Source organism: Strix uralensis, chromosome 29, assembly GCF_047716275.1.
Source record: "Strix uralensis isolate ZFMK-TIS-50842 chromosome 29, bStrUra1, whole genome shotgun sequence".
Taxonomy (NCBI): Eukaryota; Metazoa; Chordata; class Aves; order Strigiformes; family Strigidae; genus Strix; species Strix uralensis.
This window is the reverse complement of record NC_134000.1, coordinates 3,358,896-3,382,032: the sequence shown is the minus strand read 5'-3', so window position 1 is coordinate 3,382,032 and position 23,137 is coordinate 3,358,896. Positions and strand designations below refer to the sequence as shown.

Here is a 23,137-nt window from a genome sequence, read left to right as displayed (position 1 = left end):
TGTCCCCTGCAGATGCTCAGCCACACTTACCTTGAAGCACTTTGCCCCTTAATCTCTGCCCTGTTATTTGCATTTCCTGCCTCACACGCGCTGGTAAATCCTCCTCGCATCTTGGAGTTGGCAGGTGAGAATATTTGCATTTAATAGAGGAGGCTGAAATGCAGACAAAGTCGGTGAGATAGGGGACATCATCTTCTTACTTCGTTGCACAGAAATGACAAGGTTCACTTTCCTGAGTTTAACCTGAAGACTTAACTGAATCCAGCAGTTATTGTGACCTTTTGTGATCTATTTCAAGGTAAATTAATGTGTTTGCAGCCTTCCATCATCTGAGCCAGGTTCAGCTTGACATACTTGAAATCCCCATATATTTCTTGGACTTGACAAAACGGCTTCAACTATTTTGGACTTGTTTTGATGCGCTGAAGTCACCTTTCACATAAAGTTGTAGCATAAGGATCTGTGATTCAAAATGAGCTCTCAGTTTTCATTTCTGGAGAAGGTTTCCCTCGGATGAAGCGAAGAAAGTTCCTGTGGTTTTGCCTTGAATTATGTCAGCCACTTACTAAAGGGGCAGTTGTCAGACACTGTAGAGAGCTGACAGAGGATTCAAGCCAAATTAATTTTTATTACTTTGTCAGTAAATGAAGTAGATGAACCCCGAACACAATCAACAGAACATGTAAAAGCCGTAGAGCTATTGCAAAGGGAGCTTATTTTCAAATGTTTTTTTCTCTTTTTTCTTTAAGAAGCATTCTGCTTCTGTGGTTTGGGGTTCCCCCCCACCCTTAGTCCCTCTTTTTTGTCATCTTCTTTTGCATTTTCTCAGTCAAATTTTTCCTGGATTAATTTGAAGAAACTGAGCAGAATGCTTAGAGAGAAACACTTGACAGATGTCCTGGAAGCTACAGGATGCAGTCCTAGGGCTACTTCACCCTTTAGGAGACCTTTGAAGGAGCAGCAAGGTAGGACGAGCCACCAGTAGGACGTTCTGTAGGTGACTAGTGACATGCTTGTAAAAGGACTTTGTTTACATATCAGCTGTCAGCACACAGAGTAACAGACCACATTGTCATAGTTGCTTTTAAGGATGAAAACCAGTTTAAGAAAGTTTAGCAGTTGGTGTCATGGGTTACACATAGCAGCAAGTAATCTGGCAAGTTCTAGCAGAGGGTGCTTTTTCACACCTGGCAAGACTGAATTAGCCTCTTCCAGAAAGAACAATTGGAAGCATGCTTGCTGCGAACCTCGCTGCCAGAGTGCTTCTATGCAGTATTTGTTGGGTTTGTGTTGATAGTCTGTAAACCCATAAAGTCCAGGAGAAGAAATGTGTAAAGGTCATTAAAACGTGAATGAGGTGCTTTGGCTTTCCTTTTCTGAATATAGCAGAAGTAGCCTCTTCCACACCTCAGATACTCTGTAGATTGTGACTGTAGGTTCAGGACAACTCTGGGACCTAATGGGGTCTTGAGTCTTAATGTTTTACACGCTGGGTAATTGGATCAGATGACTTAGTACTTTGGCAACCTGGACAGAAGACCCAGGAATTGGTCGTCCCTGCAAACGTTCAGGGTCATTGCTTCCTCTGCCTGGCAGTGGTTGGGTGGGGGAATAGGTCGCATTTTCTTTAACACACAGAGACTTACTGCCTCTCTGCGCTAACAACTTCTTTGTAACATCAGCTTTTGTGGATGCCAAAGCCAGGAGCCCTTGTGCTGGTCTCAGGGCCATTAAACACCTTCTGTTAACACAAAAGCTGCAATGTATTGCTTATCACTTTCAGTGTAAAATAAACTGAATATTACATGAAAAATGAGTATAGGATTGTTTTCACTGAGTGAAAGTCTGTTTTACAAATCTGGTTTAAGGCAATTGGTGAAAGCTTTATTGCTGAGAGACTTAAAATTAGGCCTTTTAAGAGACTCTACAGGGAGCAGTCTCTCTCTGGCACAAGGAGAGGGCTGGATGATGCAAACAGTGCTGTCCTCCTTCTATAACTTCGTTCTGTGAGTGTATATTTTAGTCTCTTGTCACTTTTTTAGCAGGTTGAGTTCCATTACACCAAGCCCTTTTTATCTGTCAAAGCTGTAAAAATCCCCGATAGACTTCTTTGCTGAGGAAATGGTGATAATCGCTTTTAAGTTTTTTTCAGGAGTATGTTGTGAAGAAAATAATTATAAAAATAATTATAAAAAATAATTCTAGTTAGTAGCTCTTCACGGAGAAAGAAAACTCACTGGATCTGTTTTTAACAACAAATTAGAAAAAATCTATGAATATGAAAAATAAACAAATTTTTAAATGGCGTAACTAATGGGTACAAGTACACTTGCTGTGTAACTCCTTCAGCACGTGCAACACTTCCAGTACTATATTACTTTGTGCATTAGATGTGCACTAATAACAATGTATTTTCCCTTACAAGTGACACTTTGGAGAACCCTGAAAACTGTGTTTTTAAGTGTCTGTCTTTTGACTACACTTCTGTGTGGATGCTGAATGCAGATGAAACTGTCAGGGACATAAAAAATAATGCTGAATTAGCCTAGAACCTTGTTTCACTTTTTGTTTTAATTCACATAAAGTCACTGACTTCAATGTCTTGAAAATGACTTGAGAGTAAAGGCACATTTTTTTTTAAATCCATACTATGATACCTTTGAGTCGCAGTAAGTGACTCTTAAATTCTTCTTTCTAAGTAGTTCTGGTCATTCTGGAATTCACTCTGTTGAACTTAAATCTAAAAAAAAAAAAAGTGTGTGGTTTTTAAATCATTACTGTTTTAATAATTATGAGGCTGGAGAATCTAGACTTTTATTTGTAAAAAGTGATGAAAAATTCATGTTTACGTGTATATACATATCAAGTGTACACTTTGTCACAGGCAATAATATTAAGGGAGACTAAATGTTACAGGAAGTATTGGAAATAGTCCATATGCCCTTCCTAAAATGAGTTAGTAAATTAAAAATAGCTTTCTTCATGCTGTGTAAAAACCAGTACCACCAATGAATATCAAAAAAAAGCCTTGGAGGGAGTTGAAAATAGCACTGGGGAAAGAGGAGAGCAGGAACAGGAATTGGAGATGCTGCCCATCACACAACACTAACCGTCCCACACCTCACGGTGCACTTATCTCGCAAACAGCTGGGGATTGCGTCCTAACGGACTCTTTGTGGATATTTTGAGGTAGTGATGAGGAAAACCACACAAGGGCAAAACGATGCTATCCTCTGTAAGCAGGGCCCCGGACCTGCACGAGGACGGTCGCACGTGTGATGTCTGTCGGGGTCTCCAAGGCCGAGCCCCGTTGCGGCGTGCTGGAGCGAGGGGGTGTGCGTGGCCAGGTCAGAGCCGGGCTCGTCCTCCTGCCTGGAATAACGTCGACATTTGGAAACAGTGCGACGCTAGACTGTGCAGCCCCCCTGGCTGTCAGCCTCTGCAGCTGTTCTTACAGGCTGCTTGATTTTGTGTTTTTAGTTAGCGTTGTAATTAGGACAAGCTTGATTTAGGAAAGCTTACAACGTTGAGCATAATATTTGGGTGAATGGGCTTATTGATTGATCCTGTGTGTGCTGAGAATGTTTTTCTGACTTGATAAGTGTATCTTAGAAGCTGTAATATATTTTGACATAATGGGAGTCAGAGAGGAGCAAATGCAGGCAAGTATTAATAAAGCGTGTTTTCTTCCGATGTTTTGTAGTAACAGTACTGCTTATACACATTAAAAACTTAAATGCCCCCTGTGGCTCAAGGGTTTGTGGACTGGCTGAGAGATCCATCTGCTGCTCTGTCACCTTTGAAAGCCGAGAAGTGAGGAATTGACTTGTGTATATTGAAACTTAATTGTGTGTACATTTAAGAGAATGTTTAAGAGAATTGTAACATTTGAAATAAGGTCTGGCATTTTTTTTTTTACCCACTCTGTACATCTATGTGATTAGATTTTTAAAATATTCCCTGTTTTTAAGGAGGCTGTATCTATGAAATTACACATGCAACTAGTGCAGTATGTAAGGGGTTCCCTGGCACTGTTGCATGTGTCGTTGAATGAAAGGAATCTGAACCTATTCAGTAGTGCTTTAAAAGCATACACACGTGCTTTTGAAAAAATCTGTTGAAACGTAGCAAGTTGTGTTCAATTGTAGGCAGGCATCTCATTGTGCTGTGCGGAAACTGCTACAGTATAGCATCCCTGCCTGGGACTTCTTGTGCAAACAGAGCTTTCTTTTAGCTACAACTTCAACTTTTGTTATTCCTTAGATTACCAGTACTCTGCTTCAGAGTTTTATAGAAATGTCTATAATTTACATATCGTAATAAAAATCCTGCTGTATCTGTCGCTGCATATCTGAACGCTGGTGTTCCCTGGCAGGGGGTCTGTGCCGTGCAGCATCCCTCTGGATGAGGGTGCAGCACTAACCCTCCCTCTCCTCCTGTGCTGCTCTCCAGGCCCTGGTTTCTCTTGTTTCCTCACTGACAGAAATGAGAAGCGTGATCCATCATCTGGGACAAGGACTGACACAGCCCTTCAGAAAGGCTAGCCCTTTAGGTATTCAGTTTGTCTATGGACCTGGTAATTGAAACATAAATAAAATGCATGTGGCAAAAGAGTCCAGAGGTTTTGCTCTAGATTGCCTTTTCTCCATCTGTTACCTGTGTTACTGGGATCTGATTCCTGAAGAATATTGCAGGTTCTCCAGGGTTTCTGTTCTTTTTGCTCATAAGTATCCATATGCTTTCGTGGTAATTCTGTATTTCACTGTGACTGATAGGAGGAGGTTTGTACCTCATTTTACCTGTCTTTCTCAATATCTTGGACTTCACTGAGTAACTTAAAGCTGTAATTAACAGCTGGTCTCTCTTCTGCTGGAAGGCAAAGCTCGTTCCTTGCATTCTTAAGTCCCTACAAAATGATCAGAAAAAGCTAGCTCTTGTTATACCCAGTTGATTTTAACATGCTTCTATATGGTGAATAGTATCAGTGTGTAATAATGATCTGCTGTCACCAGTCTGAAAGTTATTGGTCCTTCTGGTAAAGAGATTCCATCCATACATGACACTTGGTGTGCTACTTCTGTGAACTCTGAAAGTACCAGATTGAATACGTCCTTCCCAAAATGGATGACTGTGCCTTAAAGAAACCCAAAGACTTGTAGAGCTATCTGCAGCCACTCTGTAGTCTTAAATTCTTCATTTCTGCCCTGTGTAGCTACAGTACTAAAAAGCAGGAGGTTTGCATGTTTTGCTTTCATCTCTGGGCTTCTTACCCTTTACTGAAAGGTTACAAACTCTTTCTGGAGACTGGGTACTGGATTAGGGTGAGTTTTGCTGCTGCAGTGATACTGGGAAGATGACATCTTTATTTGTGGATGTAGCTGAATCTCCTTACTTAAACAAATTTTTCCTTTCCTATATGATGAAGAATGGAGAGTTATTTTTCTACTGCTTCGCTTGCATCTCTGGCCATTCTGAAGCTAAAGACCAAGTGAGACTTCTTCTATGGTTTTGCAAGCAGATGCTTTATACCACATCACTGTGATGCCAATATTTATATGAGACTTTGAAGGTAAAGTGATGAGATGCTTCAGTTCTAGAAAGATGTTTTTAATGTACTTTCCCTGAGCTTGAAATAACTGTTCCCTGTACTTGCTTGTGATATGGGCCTCGTATCCTGAAGCTCTCTGTTGCAAAATTGACTGGATTTGTTTCAACATATTTGGTGCAAATTCAAGCTGCTGTAGCTGACCGCCTTGGAACAGGTGGTGCAAGTACTGATGTTATTTTATTAAGGATGGTGATCTTCTAGTTTTCCTGTTTCCCAGCAAGACTTTGTACCACAGACCCCTTTAACACTGACACCGCTTCTGTCAGGTAAACTGAGTGGCTTCTCCTGACCACCAGGCTGGAGTCCGTTTGCTTCCTTCGCACCTGAGTACACAGGGTTACTCCTCCAGGGGATCCTTCTTTCAAGCCCATTTTATCTGTGTCTGAAAACTTCACTTTCTTAGCATTTTCTTAGCCTGTCAGCCAAGATTTCAGTTTAGAGGGCCTACTGCTTTGAATTATTTGCAAGCTTCAAAAAAGAAAAAAAAATTGAAGATGCTTATCTCCTAGCCACTTTCCAATCCTTTATTAGTCTTTATTTAGGATGTAGCTCACTGCAGTTTCTAACTTCCCCCCTGCCATCCCCCTTTTCTAATTTCAGTGTAATCCTTTTTTCTGGTGTTCTAGGTAATGTGGTGTTATTTTGCACGTGAATCTTTTTAGTAGCAAATGTGTGCCCTGGTTTGCCAGATCATTTAGATCAGTGTTTTCTTTGCGTAGCAAGACACTGGATACGTTTCCTAAGGTTAGAAGCTATTTGTAGGGTCAATACTGATCTCACCTGAGTTTTTTAATAAATGAGATGATTAAAACACAGGTGTGTCAAAGTTGAGAAGTGTGAAGGAGGTCTGCTGAACTTCCTTTCCCATCTTTGAGACCTTATGTGTAGGTGATGACTGACTGCTGCACAACTGTTGACAACGTGGTGGTGTAATATCCAGTCTCCCTGCTAAGAAGCATTTGAAGTACCAGTTCCAAAGACGAAACATCAGATTCACTTTTCAATATATCATCAGGAATGCTGGACACGCTGGCAGATAATATCAGCTCTTTCAGATCCTCTAGCTGCTGACTACAAAAACTGGCTTGATACCCTTCTTCCGCTCCCTGTGGCTCCCAAGTACCTCACGGTCTTCAAGCTCAAAGCTCCATGAAGGAATTTCAGGTTTTCTCTTCTTGGACAGCAATAGCCCAGCCACTGCTAGATATCCTGGATTAGGACATAGCCTGCCTGCTTCTTTCTCTATTACACCACCTCTTGGGTCTTTCTGGCAGATAAAACAAGGATGTGCACTACTCTCTCTTCTAGCCCATCTATTCAGGAACATCTTAATCCTTCTCAAGATCAAGGAAATTCCCTTTTCCATTGTTCATACAGAGCAGAGCACATCTGTTCTCCTCTGCACCTCGTGGTCTGACTCTAGGACAAACTTACAGAGTGACTTAATGCTATTTGCATTGTCATTTGACATGGAACCATTTTGTCAGGTGTATCTACTAGTCTTTTCTCTGATGTAGTGGATCATCCCACCTATCGCGGGTTCTGGGACAGAGCACGGGGTACACGGGAGGTACAGGATACCTGAAGGCTGGTGGTTTTGTTATCACTGAGCCAAGGCCTTTCCTGCTCCTCAGCCCACCTCACCAGTGAGCAAGCTGGGGGTGCACAAGGAGCTGGGAGGGGACACAGCCAGGACTGACCCCAACTGACCCAAGGGATGTCCCAGACCATATGGTGTCATGCTCAGCGTATAGAGCTGGGGAAGAAGGAGGAAGAGGGGGACGTTCAGAGTGATGACGTTTGTCTTCCCGAGTCACCATTATGTGTGATGGAGCCCTGCTGTCCTGTGGGTGGCTGAGCACCTGCCTGCCCATGGGAAGTGGTGAATGAATTCCTTGGTTTGCTTTGCTTGCGTGTGCAGCTTTTGCTTTACCTACTAAACTGTCTTTATCTCAACCCACGAGTATTCTCACTTTTCTGATTCTCTCCCCGATCCCACTGCGGGGGAGTGAGCGAGCGGCTGTTTGGGGCTTAGTTGCTGGCTGGGGTTAAACCACAACAGTCCTTGTCAGCCCCGTCGTGGGGGTCGAAGGGTTCGAGATAACAACAGGTTTGATTGGAATGTGCTAGATCAAATTTATAGCTGTTATTGCTGTTCAGCTATAGCAGCAATAAGCTGTTTATAGTATTAGATCTTCAGATTTTTATTTTTTTTCTTACCTTGTCCTTTCAGTATCCCTGTAGTGATTTCAGAGATCGGTAACAATCCTAATGATAGATGATGGGTAACAATCCTAAGGAAGAGTGTTTAGTATAAAAGGGCCAGTACCAACTGAGCAAATCTGTGAGGATGGTGTTTGGGTCCTTTAAACAACTCGCATTTCGTGAGGCATCTGAGTGGCAGGGAAGACAGCTGCAGATGCCAGAAAACAGTTAAAAATGGCACGTGTGGAGAAGTGTGCGACTTGGGCTTTGCTTGCCCAGTCCACTTGCACGTATTAGATGTTCTAACGCTGCCTTTAATTCAGTGTCCTGTAAGAACTCAAATGTGTATGCTAGATATTAGAACAGCTGTGTTCAAAAATAGACGTGTTTCTACCCCCCCCCCCCAACGTTGAACTTGATTTTCTTCTGATGCGATCACAAGACTGCTGCTGCAGTAGGGGCTTAATGCTATTTACGTCGTCATTTGACATAGCAACATCTCTCAGGGGATTTTTAAACAATGCAGCTGTTCAGGGGAGATGAAGAGGCTGAGGGTGGGGAGAGGGGAAAAGGAGGAGAAATAATTTCATCTGCCATTAGGGATACTGGGGGGGGGAGGGGAGGCAGCCAGCAAACCAGCGAGTTCAGTAGATTCATGATTCTGCATGAATGGACAGCAGGATCATGGGAGTCGCGGCTTCCCCTTGAATGGGCAGGAGCATCATGGGAATCTGGCTGCTTCTAATCTTTTTGTGAATGATTCTTTTCCTTTAACATGGCACTGCTTTTATGAATGGCTCTGGGGGCAAAGTGCTGCAAAATCCTTCTCAAGCTGTATACAGGTGCCTTGAGGAACGAGGGTGGGAGTCAGGTGGAGCAAAACACAGAGATGCTGCGATGTTAAGCTGCTGTTCTGCTCTCTTGAAGTCTGAGAGGACATTGTACTGATTTTAATTCAGCGTAATTAATTTAGCTTGATGGAAGCAGAATTGCTTTTTACATGAAGTATTTTTAATACTTGCTTTCTTCCATTTCAAAATGCAGTTGGCTATGTGTTTTTTCCCTGTTCTGTTAAGGATGGAGATGACAGCATATCAGAATGGTTTTGGAACGATTAAACTTGAAGTTCTGCTCTTTTTGTTCACCCACCTGTTCCCTTTTTGATTTATGTTCAAAATGCTAAATATTCAGAAAGTTTTATGGCACCAGAAGTAAGAATGGAAACGGAGGACAATAAACAATTGTTTTGCTTGATCTGAAGCCACTCGTCTACCATTTGGCTTAAGTTGGAAGAAAGCATTCTGGTCAAGTTGCACTTGAACACTGTTTTGTACGTGCTTTTTCCAATTTCTGCATTTTTTTTTTTTTTTGATTCTGTACAAACCTGTATAATTTGTTTCTTTGCCATGTTTGTTGTCCCTTACAAACAAAATGTGCTGAATCACTTGAGAATTTGTTCTCGCCAGAAGTAGCTTGATGTCACAAACTTCTTGTGCAGGTTATGTTAAAATTCAAGGATTCCTATTGCAGAGATGAAAATGTTAATTTGTAACATTAGCTACCTAAACAGTGTTTTGTAAAACCATAATAACTGGTATGTTCTTAATACCTGAATGGTAATTCAATGATTTCAACCTTAAACTTTTAAAAACTTTTTTTTTTCTAGACGATAAGTACAAAGTAGAAACAAAAGTCATTGTGGCAGACTTTGGAGAGAGAGAAGATATTTACAGTAGAATCAAAGCGGGATTGGAAGGCCTGGAGATCGGTGTTCTAGGTTTGTATCTGATCTTTCTAAATCTTTCATAGTGGTGTTTCGTCCTGACATGCCTACTAACTTTTTCCCATATTGAAGTTTATCGAAACCAATTCACAAAAGTTAATATTTGCCTGACTAAAGCTGTGTTGCTGCATGCTCGGTACGTTTTTTAGCTTCCCATTCATACGCCACACGAGATGGTACTTGCACGTGTGCCTACGTTCTAGGAACTGTGATGCTTATTGAATGTTTTCGATGCGTTATTCCAAGATTGCTAAAAGCTCTATAGCTTACGACTGCGTGCACTTGACCTAATGCCATCTTAGAAACTAAGCAAGCTCCAGATCCTTAGGACTCAGCTTAGCAGTAGAGCCCCATGGGAGAACCATTAACTTTTAATTATAGAGCTGTTGAAATTTAATCATTACAATATAGCATCGAGTAACTGGCTCCCCTTCAAAAGTTTTAAGTGTGTTCTGGTGATGTTGGTAAGCTGTGGTTCTTTTGCTGAACAACACAATATGCCCAAGTGTGGTCTGTGATACTGCAGGAGTGTGTAGGTGGTGTGGTAGTCCTTGAAAAGACAAGGTGATCCATGCAGTTACTTTGTCAAATGTAGAACTGAGGGGATTTCAAGGTGTTTAGCACAAGCTAAGAAGAGTTTAAACATAACAGGAGTTTACCTGGGTCTTTTCTGAACAGTGGGGTAAAGGCAGTTGCTTATCAGTTTTCTGGTTCTTCCCTTTGAAGCACACACACCCGTGCATATCCTGTATTTCTACGGTTAGTCAATACGGGGATAAGAACCTCTGATGGTTAAACATAGGCATGAAATTTTATAAAGTCCCGTGGCTCGGACATCTACTGGTATATGTCATCCGATAAAGTATTTGTCACTACCAAATTCATTTTGCTAACCTGAATTGCAGTAATTGGAGCTAGAACTGTTTTTTTAAAAAACATGTTTCAAAATAAATTTGTTATACACATGATGATATGTGTATTCACTGTACGAACTTTGCTGATGAATCTTGTTGTACGATCTCTGCAAATAATGCCCAAGAAGATAGTGTATATAAAAACTCAATTAAAAACTAACATTAAAGGATAAAGCCCCAACTGTTCCCTAATACTTCTGGCAGATTCAAGCACATACAACTCATGCCATCCAATATTTAATTGCTATAAAAATTCAAATCCATTGGAGTAACTGCAACTGCCAACAACGTTTTGTGTAAAGAGTAGTTGTGACAAAGCCCTGGATGCCTTGTTTCTTGTTTCTGAAGGAAATAAGTTCCAAAGAAACTTTGAAGATTAAAATTAACGTCTGTTCTCATCTGTCCTGTCAAAATCAACTCAGGGAACGTAAGGCTTGCAAGCTGCCTGTCACGTAGCAATTGCTGCAGGACAGTGTATCACTTAAATGTCTGAAAACACAAGCAAACCTTTTACTGTGGGAGGTACATATCCACACGGGGAGGGTCTTTTATTATTTCTTAGGCTGTGATAAGGTTATGGTGATGCACAAAATCATGAAAATCTGACTCTTTAGTCTTGCTCCAAGTGGGCACTAAAGCAGTGAACATGTCTCAAATTTTGTGTAAGCTTATTACAGGAAAACAAGCACATTCCTCAGACAGAACCCGGTTCTTGCTTTTATTTGTGTGAGCACCTTGACTAAAACCATGGTAAAAATAGCAACTAAATGCTCTAGAGTTGCGTATTCTTTAGCTGAGATCCTTTGCTTTTTTTCTTGCAGCCATTGCCAGTGCAGGTTTACAGAAATCTCTCTTCTAACTAATCACTAGCAGTTTTAGTAGAGATGCTTGAGATCATCAGATTACGTGATACGTAGGTTTTTTTCCTTTTCCCCAGATATAGCTGTATTAATACAAACCACTTGCCAATGTAATTTTTCAACAGAGATGATGGCCACTCCAGAAAGACTTTATCTTAAATTTTTTTAATGGCAATTAATTTTATGCTTTAGTGCCTTATATTTTAAATTCAGTAGCATTTGTTGCAATCGGGAATATAGTTTTTGCTGAGCTACGTTTTTGATGTCTGTGAGGGGAAACATGGATTTAATGAGAATAGCCATAAGGGATGAGTTTTCAGGTTCCAGAATATTTTCTTGTTTTGGGTCTCATCTGGAACAGTAAGTATGAGAAGCGTTGGTAGCACAACATAGTTGCCAGTGATCGATGCTGATTATTTTTTAACCTTATACTCAGAGACACAGGAGTCGCCATGTATATTGCTCAGGATCGAGCTTCTGATTATACAGTCGCACAGAGTCTAACTAAAGTACTTACAGATTGAGATCCTTGTAAACTTCTTATTTGGAAGCTTCTTCTCACCCACGTACGAAGGCTAAAAGAGTTTGCATAATGTTTTGCTGTGTGTTCAAAACAGCGTCTGTCAGTGACTTCGAACATGTGCTAGCTACAGCAATATGTTAAACAAGCAGAGGTGGGAAATCTTCCTTTTGCTGTTTTTAAATCGCTGTGATTCTTGAAAGGAGTTTGAGCTGGACAGTATCTTACCCAGTTGTTATCCAGATTTCTCTAGGTAAAATATGCATGTACAAACTAAAAACTAGTTTTTAATGTTCTGTTCCAAACAGCAGCAAAGTATGATCTGGTAGAAAATGATTGCTAAAAGTGGAAGGGTACATATCTGGGACCCAGTCTGCAGTAAGGGGTGTGAATTTTGTGTGACTGTTTCTGTAGCATGAATCACATAAATATTCTAAATTTGGAGAGAATAACCAAGGTTAGTCCCAAAACCCTGCCACAGTTCATAGCCAAAATCCTCTCCAGAGAGATGAACTGAAAAATAGTTTATTTTAGGATGAAAGGAAGGAAAAAATCTGGCTCACTCTGGCAATAGCAAGATTGGACCTTCTTCCTTTTTAAAACTTTTCTCCTAAATATAGCAAATGTCCACTGGGAATTTGCCAACTCCCTGTTCCCCTCGGTTCCTGTGTTTTTTAAAGGTTATCTAAAAGTTAAAAATTTGAAACACACAAACATGACTAATGAACTAAGGGTTTCCATAAATACACAAAGCTCTGGACTAAAAGAGCTATTATTCAAGGGAATCTCTGAATGAAGTTTGTGCGCTTTGCCAGAATCTGTCCTGCCCCTTTCCTGCCATCTCCTGCATCCCTGTTGCTACTTAATATCTTTCAGGTTGGATGTTAAAATGATCGCTTTTGGCACTGGTGTAGGGGCTATTTTGGGGTGGGGTTTTTGTGTTTGTTTTTTTCTTTTTTTTTTTTTAAAAAAAAGGCATCAGTACCTTTTGATGGTGTTTCTTACCCCCCCGCCCCAGAGGTGTGCAGTGCGGTTGAGCATCCACAGCACTTTGGGATTCTCTGGGGTGTAAGGCACTATATAAATGTAAAATGTTGCCACAGCAACCAAATGTCACACGATTCACTTGCGTAAGATGAACAACAGATACTTAGGAAATGGAGATCCCATTTTGCTTGCTTTTTTTTTTTTTTTTGGTCTCCATATCAATATGCTTTATTAAGTTTGAGGCAACCAAGCTTGCAGAGCATCATTGTTTCCTAACGGTATTAGAAGTTTCCCCTACTTGTGTGGGGATTTGAGAAAGGGTTTGGTTTCATCTCCAAAAATAAAACGGTGCCAGTCTGAAGTGTGGTTTTTTTTTAAAAAAAAAAAAAAAAAAAGAGGTTCAGGTAATTAATACGTTCTCTCGGTTAATTTTAAACGTTGCCAACGGGGAGAGGGGTCGCAGGTGTGGGGGTGACGGGGAGAAGCTCCCTGTCAGGCGCCCCCGGCAGCGCAGCGAGGCCGCCCAGCCCCTGCCCGCGGGCAGAGCCGCCCGCCCGGGCGCGCAGGCCGCTGCCTGCCGCCGGGGCCGCCTCGCTCCCGCCCGACCGCTGCGCCCGCCGCCGCCGCCCGGGCTCCTGCTGCCACCTACCGACCGCCGCGACGCTCCCCTCAGCTCCCCGGGGCCGCGCCGGGCCGCTCCCCTCAGCTCCTCCGGGCCGCGCCTCTCCGCTCCCCTCAGCTCCTCCGGGCCGCGCCTCTCCGCTCCTCCGGGTCGGGCCTCTCCGCTCCCCTCAGCTCCTCCGGGCCGCTCCCCCATCTCCCCTCAGCTCCTCCGGGCCGGGCCGTTCCCCTCAGTTCCCCTCGGCGGGCCGGGCCGGAGCCGAGCGGCAGCCGGCGGTGCTTGTTGCTTTCCTCGGCGGGAACCCGGGGCTGAGGAGGGTGGCGGTGCGTGTCCCGAAGCAACTGGTGATCTGCAGCCCTCAGGAGGGGAGTGACGGGCTGGAGAATTACTGGAGAGACTTGCCAGAAGATTTTTTTTTTTTCCTTTAAATATCTTACTTCACTTTTTATTTCTTTATTTAAAAAAAAAAAAAAAAAGTTAAACAGTTCCACTTAACGTCTCGAGACCTTTTCGTCAGCGTGAAACTCTGTTTCTGCAGAGGTCGGTGTGGCGGCGATGCCGCTCGTCTGCTGGCGGGGTGCGCGCTGACGTCCTGAGAGAGGCCGAAGCGTTCTGAGAGAGGCCGAAGCGTTCTGAGAGAGTCCGAAGCGTTCTGAGAGAGGCCGAAGCGTTCTTCCCCTGCGCCCGGAGAAGCGCTGGGAGATGGGCTCGGTGTGCTCAACATGCCAGCTTACATACAACTGGAGAATTAACTATTTACACATTTAAAATGGCTTGTGTTCACTCTCACATTCCACTTGTGTGTGTACAAGTATATTTACAGTTAAAGAAACTTGGCTAAAGGGGTTAGAATGTTTTAAATGCAACATTTGAAGAGTATTTCTTGAAAATTGTCATTCATCAGACCGTGATAAATCAGATAGCATCCAAGTAATCTAATCCAAACTTCATGCTTTTGTTTCAGTCAACAACGTGGGAATATCTTATGTTTATCCTGAATATTTTCTTGACGTTCCAGACCTGGATGAGGTAAGTGCTTTTGTGGTACCTTCTAGTGTTCTCATTGTTGGCACTAAATGCTTAATGGAAATGGCAAAAGTGTTTAGGTTTGGTTAAAGTACTCCCACAATAAGGTTTTCTGGTTAGAATTAAGGGTTCCAAAAGCTGAGAGCTTTACATACGCAACATAGCACAATTCAGATGATGGCAGTCTCAGTTTTTTCTGGTGTGTTTTTTACATCCTCTTCCCTGCTGCTTCATTTTGTATTTCTATTTCAGGCAGATGCTCTGGGGTCAGTACCTGAATTCCACTCCTGTCCGTGGTCTCATCAGGCTGTTGTTCATCAACTGCTTTGGCTTGGGGAGGGTTCTTAAGTGACTGAAGGAAAGGGGAGCAAGCAACTTCGTGAAGAGAAGCTGCATATTCCCCTAACGCTGTTATAAAACTTAAACATGACCAGTTTAGGCAGTTCGTAATGTCCAATGTCTTGGTTGCACTGGGTACATTGAAAACTCTGATTATGAACAATTTCACTGGTGCGTGATTTTGTTTCCAAAACCCCTGTAGCTCACTGTGGTTTTGTGTTTTCTGCCTAAGTATTGATAAATGTATCTGGCTTTTGGTTCACCTTCAAATAAGGTTCGTAATATTTAGCAAAAAAGTCCTTTTTTTTTTTTTTAATCTGACGAATAAACATTAAGTCACTAAAACGCTCATGAAATGGTGAAGAGCAAAATACAGGCATTAATTTATGAACATGTCTAAAATATCATAATTTATTAAAGTTCATAAATATTGCAAATAGTGTTAGGAAATACAGTGTCAGTGTGATACTCTGTGTTGTTCTTTATTAGTATGAGGCCCTAATCAGAGATAAAACTTGACCAAGAGCAGTTCACAGACTTGACTTTGAAAGTCTGTCACTGTTCCCGATGCTTAAGCAGGAAGGCAAGGACTAAAGGTGGATGTGTAAGTGTAAGGTTTAATTTATCCCGGCACTTAAACCCAGAGGGTGTGTGAATATTGATCAAATAACTTAAACCAGAACAAACCCTAAAACTTTGTTTTCTTGCAGAGAATCGACAAAATGGTCAACATTAACATCATGTCTGTTTGTAAGGTAGGTGCCCTGTTACCAACACTTGTTCTTGATGTCTTAATTCAAAACCACTAAACAATTAAAATTGCTTCAGTTGTCTGGAGCAATTACTTTCACTTGTTGGACCACAGTTAATTTTTTGGCTTAGAGTAACGTAGAGGTTATGATTGTTGTATCAGACTGTTCTGATTGTTGTGTGAAATACCATTTGTTGCAAAGATACCTATTAGCTGTCTGACAGAGCAAGCTGTGTACACAAAACAACACTTAATGCTTCTTCATGCTTGTTGTTCTCGTCCTTGTAAATCACTCATTCTTCTCAGTGTTTCTTGGAGTGGGCAACCCTTATCTCTGCACACCTCAGGTTTTTGTACACTGTAGTGAGAAGGCGCTTCAATATTTAATGTGAAATTTATGAGCAAGAAGGAAAACCAAATTCACGGAAGTGTGCATTAAGTTTTGAAGTAAGGTTACCTTCCCTTTTTGATATTTACACTGAAGCTTTTACTGAGAAGAAATCAACCTGACTTCAGGCCAAAACCATATGACTGTTCCCTTGTTTATTAACATGAGGTCCATTCAAAAATCAGATTTTCATCCTAGTATTTCAAGGCTTAAAAGGGGCAGGGGGAGTAGCAGCTGCTTACATGACATGGAGAGTCAATTAGTGTATTACCAACAAGTGCCAAAGAAACTCCTTGTGAGTATTCACTGCTAAACCTTAACTTTCTCCTTTTCTGCATTACAAAACTTGCATCTCCATTAGCTGAGGATTAACCTTTTGCCTCCAAGCCAAAATATTCAATGTTTCAAGGCTGGCTCAAAAGATTTGACTTCCTTGCAACTGTTCTGATCAAGTCAAGTACTAAATTCTTCTAATACAGTGCTCTTGGGGAGTCTGAACTATTTTGTTTCCATGTGAGGAGGCACGGGACCTCTTAAAACAATGCTTCTGTAAGATTTTCACAGCTTATTAAAACATAGGCAAGGAGTGAAAATGCGACCGTTGCATGACTGAATGGGATTGTTAATGTCAGCTTGCTGCTGCTAACTCATTTCCATGTGTGTTTCATTTGACATCTTAGAACTACTTGTTGCAAAGTTAGAAATGCTACAACAGTGAGTCTTCAGAAACTTTCCACCTTGAAAATGACTGCTAGCCTGACGAGTACAGACTTTTAGTTGACCAAGAAAGATTGTGGCCCATGGTGTCTTGTTGCACTCCTGTAAGATTTCATCAGAGAATTCAGTTATTAATGGGCACCTTTGAAAGTGTGCTCTTATGGAAGTAATTTAGCAGACTTTTTTTAACGTTAACAGAGCTGCTAGCCCAGGTGTAAATCTAAAGAAGTGTTGTGCATAGACCTCTTAGTTAGAGATCAGTGTGATCAGAGTGTCTCTACTAAGGTGTGACATCTGTGCTGTGCCAGCAGAGGGAGTGCACTATTCAGTGATTAAAGAATTTGGGGTGTCAGTCTTCCTGGGAGCATTTTGTTAGAATAGAAAAGTTACAGATGAACTACTTCAGTCTGTATTTTTGAAGGTGGTAGGGTAGAATTGAGGCCCAATTTAACTCTGTATACACCTCAAATTCCAGAGATGCAGCCAGATTATATTGGTTTCCAGAATAAACTAGTGCTGTTTTGTGGCTTCAGTCATCGTGTTTATCATCAGTGGTGGTCAACAATTTAGCAAAATTGTCACACACTTTTTTATAAAATTTGCATCCTGTCAGCCTCTTCACATTCTAACGTGGTTGTCTTCACACATATAAAAACATACTGAACATCTACTTGCTGTGTGTTAATAATGTTTTTCCTTCTGTTTGGAAACTTTTTTTCTTGACCGTGAACAGCTCGTGCTACTGGGTGTATAATCAGAGTTTGAGCGTAAGCTTCCAGGCTTGAAAATGTTTCCTCCTGCCTGAGCCTGTTGTGTAATTAAACAGTAGGCATGCCAGATGCTTACTGTTTTGGGGAGAGGAGCACATTAGAGATATGTACCATCTGTAAGTAATTTTTTCAGGAGAACCCATAGAACTAGAGAATCATGGTAGGAAAAAATAATTCTAGGAAAAATCTGTATGTTCTTTCACTCAGATTTTTGGGTTGTAATCCTGTGAATATTTAGTTCAGTATTTTAGGTTGATACCATCTCTTACCCAGGGGTGTAAGTGTTTGTTTTTTTGGTTTTTTTTTTAAAAAAGTCTCCCTTCTTGCCTGATTAAAAATGTGACGTTTGGGATGGAAGAGAGCACCGAGTTCTTAAGCAAGGAGAGGAAGGTCTGCTAAAAAGGTGGAGGTACAGGAGAGACAGAGCAGATTTTGCTAGTGCCCATTCAGGCTCTTCTCACAGTATCTCCAGATCCTCATCAGGTGTCTCATAACCTGCCTACTGTTCTATTCTGGAGCATTGCCATCCACTTCCTTGCCTTTTGGACTTAAAAGGTAATGATATTCCCTGTCATCTCAGTAACCTCTGCCACATGCCATCAGCAACACCTCTGTTGGCATGTCAAATACCTCCACAGTTCTGGCTGAAACACTCCTTAAGCTTGAAGTGGGAAAGGTAAGATACTCAGCACAGTTTGATTCTGCAGAAATGTTAAGGTCTGTTTTGGTGCCACACGTGTAGGCATTTTTGAAGGGTAGTGGTCCTCCCTTACCTTTTGACCCATCTTTTTCATTGTTGGGCAGCTCACTGGATTTCCTAGGGGGATATGCAGCATGTAAGGAGGGGTGCACTGAGAGGTAAGGCCCCGTCTTCGCCTTACAGGATAAATTATCAGCCTAGTTGGTCCTACTGTTTAATACTTTTCATAGCTGTAAAGGATCTGGTGCTGTGAAATTTTCCCTAATGACTGAGAACTTGTTTCCTGTCAAAGCTTTTAAACATGTGTCTTTCCCAAATCCTATTCCATGCTGCCTGCCCCCGTCGTGTCCTCAGAGCGCTGCTGGGCTGTGTCACCCCTGTGATTGTGGTGCAGCCCCACAGTGGTGCAATTTTAGGGCTCAATCCATCTGGCACAAAGTGTTGTGGTTACTGTGATCTCAAAGCGCCCTGTACACCACTGAAGACAAGCTACGTAAAACTATGTAAAACGTGTTGGAAATCTTGCATCTTGTAAAATACTGGTTAAAAAACCTGACCCAACACCAGCCTGCTCCCCCAAGCGCAGTACATTCTTTTTAAGCTCTCTGGGAAATGTCACATTTTTATGGTGATGTGCAGTGCAGGAGTTACTCCGATCTTCATATAACATACAAAACAAGAAGTGCCTTGTGTCTTGATGATGCCATAAATAGAACGAAGAAGTTTTGTATGTGGTATTAGGAAAGCTTGAGACTTAATACAGCCTTATACAAGGCTTGAGTTGACAGATAAATGAAGAAGATGGGGTAGCACGTGAAGTTTCATGATTCCTGTCATAATCTCATCTCAAGTTTCTGGAGGGACTTAAAAAGCAGAACTTTACCGATTGTTGGTGGCAGTTCAGGTAACATGGGTTTGTGTTATAATTTTTGATATCTCATTTTGAGACACAAACTCAAACATATTTCTGACATTGAATAAAATATCAGGTCAAAAGCCCTGTTTTTTTTCCCTGAACCAGCAAGTGTTGAAGAGCCAAAATTAGAGTTGCTCTGTATAGTTTTCATCTATAGTTCCTCTGTATCAACTGCATCTGCTTGTATCAATTCACCTTCGTATGCTACAGCCTTTGATTTCACCTGGAAAAACAATTAAACTTGATTTGGCTGATAATGTGCTGAAAGCCAAGGATGCTAGACTTGCTGTCCAGTGGAAAAAAACAGGTAGGTAATGAGCGCAGAGAATAGTTTGACATACTTCAGGGAGCCCTTCTTTCTCCTCTGGAAGCTGCAAGAGATACTTTGTGTGAGGAACAGTAAGTATGTTATTTCTGTTTGCAGCATGGCAATATGCTCACTGCGTTGGGAGTGAGACATAAACTTGTGTTCTCTTGAAAAATGAGTAGGACTAAATAGTTGAGGGAGTGCTGGCTTAGCGGTTGATTAAGCAAGGAGCTGAATTGGTTTGCAAGCTATTATGTTGTGGGGGATTGTAAATTTTAGGTTTGCAGGCCAGGCTTTGGCTGGAAATTGGCATTAACAGAGGAAGGGGGAGACTAAATGACATATATGTACATGCCTTGGTGTCTGTGCTAATCTTCGCCTTGATCACCTTACTTATGTTTTATACCAAGTGTCAAATACAAAGGGATAATAGGCCTGCAAGATCGAGGTTTTTTATCATCACCATATTAGAGAAGCTTATCATTTGCTTAAGACTTCAAAATACATAAATACTTCGTGTTGAACTGAGAGATTGGGTGTCAGCTGCCCTCTTAATGGAAGAGGAGCGAGAGGGGAATTATACCAGGTTGTGAATCCCAGGCAGGACAAGGGAGCAACTCTACCTACAAAGTCTGAAACTGTGAGCTTAGGGAAAAAAACCCAAAAAACAAACAACAACAAACCCCATAACCGATGTAAAATTGAAAGCAGGAGAAGCAGCTAGTGTATTTGAGAAAAAGGGGAAATATTATTTTGCAGACCTGAGCGTACAAAGAAGGAAAGCGTGGGGAGCAGTCATCCTGAAAGACAGTAGGAGACGACATCTCTCTCCCCCATGAATGTTCACATGGGCGAGTGCAGCCTCATACCTGTCTCTAAAGGTCCCTTAGCAGAACTCAGATGATAGTTGCTCATGCCCTGCTAGAACCCCATGTGAATTTTTGTATTTGCTGTGTATTGGAGATGATCACAGTAAGTGGAACTTAATTCTGAGGGAGGTGGCAACACTGCCTTGTGAGATGATTCTGTGTGTGTGTATATTCCAGTCTATAGTCAATAGGTTTCTTCACATTTATATTCAAAGTCCTAATCAAAGCGGAGATGACGATTTAGCCAAGTACATGATATAAGTTTATAACAGGGGGACAGTTGCCAATGCTTGGAAAAGGAGCAAGTGTTCAGTGAAGGTGGTCATGAATATCATTCAGATGGTCCAGAGGGAGAAATTAAATGCTGCAGTTTCCCCCTCGCTGACTTTGAACCTGAGAGAATGGTACAGAGGAAGCCGGAACAAGGGAGATGTAGCTGTGATAAATACATTTCAGCAATAGTCAGGGAAACACTGGGGATTCTTCTTCAAAGTACAAGTAACTTTGGGGAAATTTAGGAAGTCCTGGACTTCTGTGGCTTTTTATAGATGTGGGGTTGAGAGAAATACGTATTCCACATCTGGAAAAGAGGAAGTTCAGCCTTATTATTTGAGTAGTCTTTTTCCTACGTAAAGGGTGGGGAGGGGAAAGATGCTTGTTTTGAGAGGGTTTTCCCTTGTAAGGTGGATGCTGAAAGTTTGTGGCTCTAAATAGGGAAAACCTTCTCTTCTAAAACTGTTGCTCAAAGAAAAGTCACTGACATAAACAGGGCTTGCAGCGTGTTGTGGTCGTAGTTCCATTTGCCTGTCCCCTGCCCCTTTCTGGTTACTGACCTTGCCGTGTGGGTTACTGTGGGATTTTTCTGTTGAATCGACATCAGGTTAGCTTGTCAGTTTTTACAAATATAAATTGTTCTTGTTCAGCTTGGGGTATGAGTTGCATTTAAGAAATTATTGTTTCAAAAGAGACATATTAAAAAAACTTAATAGTAAATGCTGAGAATAGGTTTCACGAGGCATGAGGGCATGAGTACAGTTCCTTAGTGCTTCCAGTGTGAGGTCTGTGGGTGAGTGTTGCACAGGCACGGTGTCAGTTAACTATTTGTTAAACAGCTAATGCATCTGTCAACTTGTGTGAATCCTCTGCCCAGGCACTCAGAATTGTCTTACGGTAGCAATGATGGTTTTGTACGTGAGTGGGTGCACCACAGGGAATTGCTGATCTTTAAAAAGTTATGTTGCTTTGAGTTGTTATCGTTTCACCCCAGATTCGTGAATGAGGTCTGAAGGAAGCGTCTTAGCTGCATAACAAAGCTGAAAAGTTGTCCAAGTTCTCTGTCTTCATCCTTTGCTGTACTTGCATAGGCTTAATTACAGATTATTACACCTTTTGGAAGTGGACTTGCAGTCATAACATCATACCATAGAATGATTTGTCTCTAAATACACAACTGTGGCATTAGATTTCTGGCTTTGTATAACAATTGTGTGGCCCATAAGATCTGAAGGATGACTTTGAATATTTACCTCAGCTTTTCCTACTGTATTTTAGCAGTCTGAGTGAGTATCACTTGAAAGGTATTCAAAACTTTACAAATTATTATTCTTTCCCTAAGCTCTGCTCCTTAGCTATTGCATGGGTCAGAGTGAGAAAAGACTACAACTCTGTGATCTAAGAATGGCAGATTTATTTTTTTTTCTGAAGAAAAACCTCTGGAAATACATGATTATAACTTTTAACTATTTGTTAGTCCTCTAATAGGAGCTTTTAAGTGTAGCACCTGGTTTAAAACATAAATCTAGCCATATGGCTGTGCATTTTTGTATCTGCAAGTAGGAATCTCTGCTTCTTTAGACTCAAAGTGATGTGGCGTTCCTTTTTCCAAATGAGAACGTAGAAGACAGGTCTGGTGAGGAAGACTGGTCAACACAACCAGTGCTTGCCAGACACATAGCAAATGCAGTTGCAGGTAAACGGCCATCAAGAAATGATAGCTGCCTGTAAAAGATCAGTGAAACGGTCTGTAATTAATCTTTACCTTAAGTTAGCCATTTGCTGTGAGCATCCTGCAGCTTAGGAGCTTGAGGGCTAGGTGTGAAAGAAGTTGATTTCAAAATAATGCAGCCCTCCAAACCGAAGGAACTGTGCCACAAACTATGTGGTAGCATTATGTGTGTATGTGAAATCATTGAAAAACAAACAAGCCAAAAGCCCTCAACAACTACTGCTTCATGGTTGTGTGCCAGACTATATAAAACATAAAAAATTAACAACTTCTGATGTCAAGGAGACTGTCCTGAGCAAATTTCTCAGATGTGCGCACACACACACACACACGTTCTTGCTCTGCTCTAACGCAAGCTTTGAGAAAGAAAAAGCAGTTTGCTTTGGACGAGCTGGCGGTTTTCACATAGCCTAGTGTCTGCCTACTTGTCTGAAACGACCTGAGCCTTCAGAGTCTTGGGAACATTCACGTTTTCAACTGCAGCGCTGGTATCTCTGTGGAAAGTAGTATTCATTCAGAAAAGCGGTGACGTGAGGGAAGCCCAAGTGAGTTCAGTAACCACCAACTGACAGCTCTCTTCTTAGGGTAGTTCGCAGCCTCTCCTTTAGGCTTCCTGACACTTTCTTCTAACTTTTTTAGATCGCCTTCAGAGAAACAAACACTACCGTAGAGTTCTCTGGCATCCTACATGCTAATTCCTGTAGACTCAGACTTCAATGCTTTGGCATTTTTGAAATACACCCCGTTACAGAACTGGCTGTCTCTAAATAAGACCTAGCTAAAATTGGGATTCCTTATCTGGGAGCTATTTCTTCAATTCTAGACGTTTGTTGTTGAACTGCCTGTCTCA

General features: G+C 41.6%; 1 protein-coding gene across 1 annotated transcript in view; it reads left to right on the top strand.

Moving 5' to 3' along the window:
• The window catches only part of HSD17B12 (hydroxysteroid 17-beta dehydrogenase 12), an 84,213-nt gene that overhangs the window by 41,580 nt on the left and 19,496 nt on the right, over positions 1-23,137 (top strand). The window contains exons 4-6 of the mRNA XM_074852517.1: positions 9,480-9,590; positions 14,464-14,528; positions 15,575-15,619. Of these exons, the coding sequence (XP_074708618.1) occupies positions 9,480-9,590; positions 14,464-14,528; positions 15,575-15,619 (221 nt within the window). The remainder of the gene's footprint in view (positions 1-9,479; positions 9,591-14,463; positions 14,529-15,574; positions 15,620-23,137) is intronic.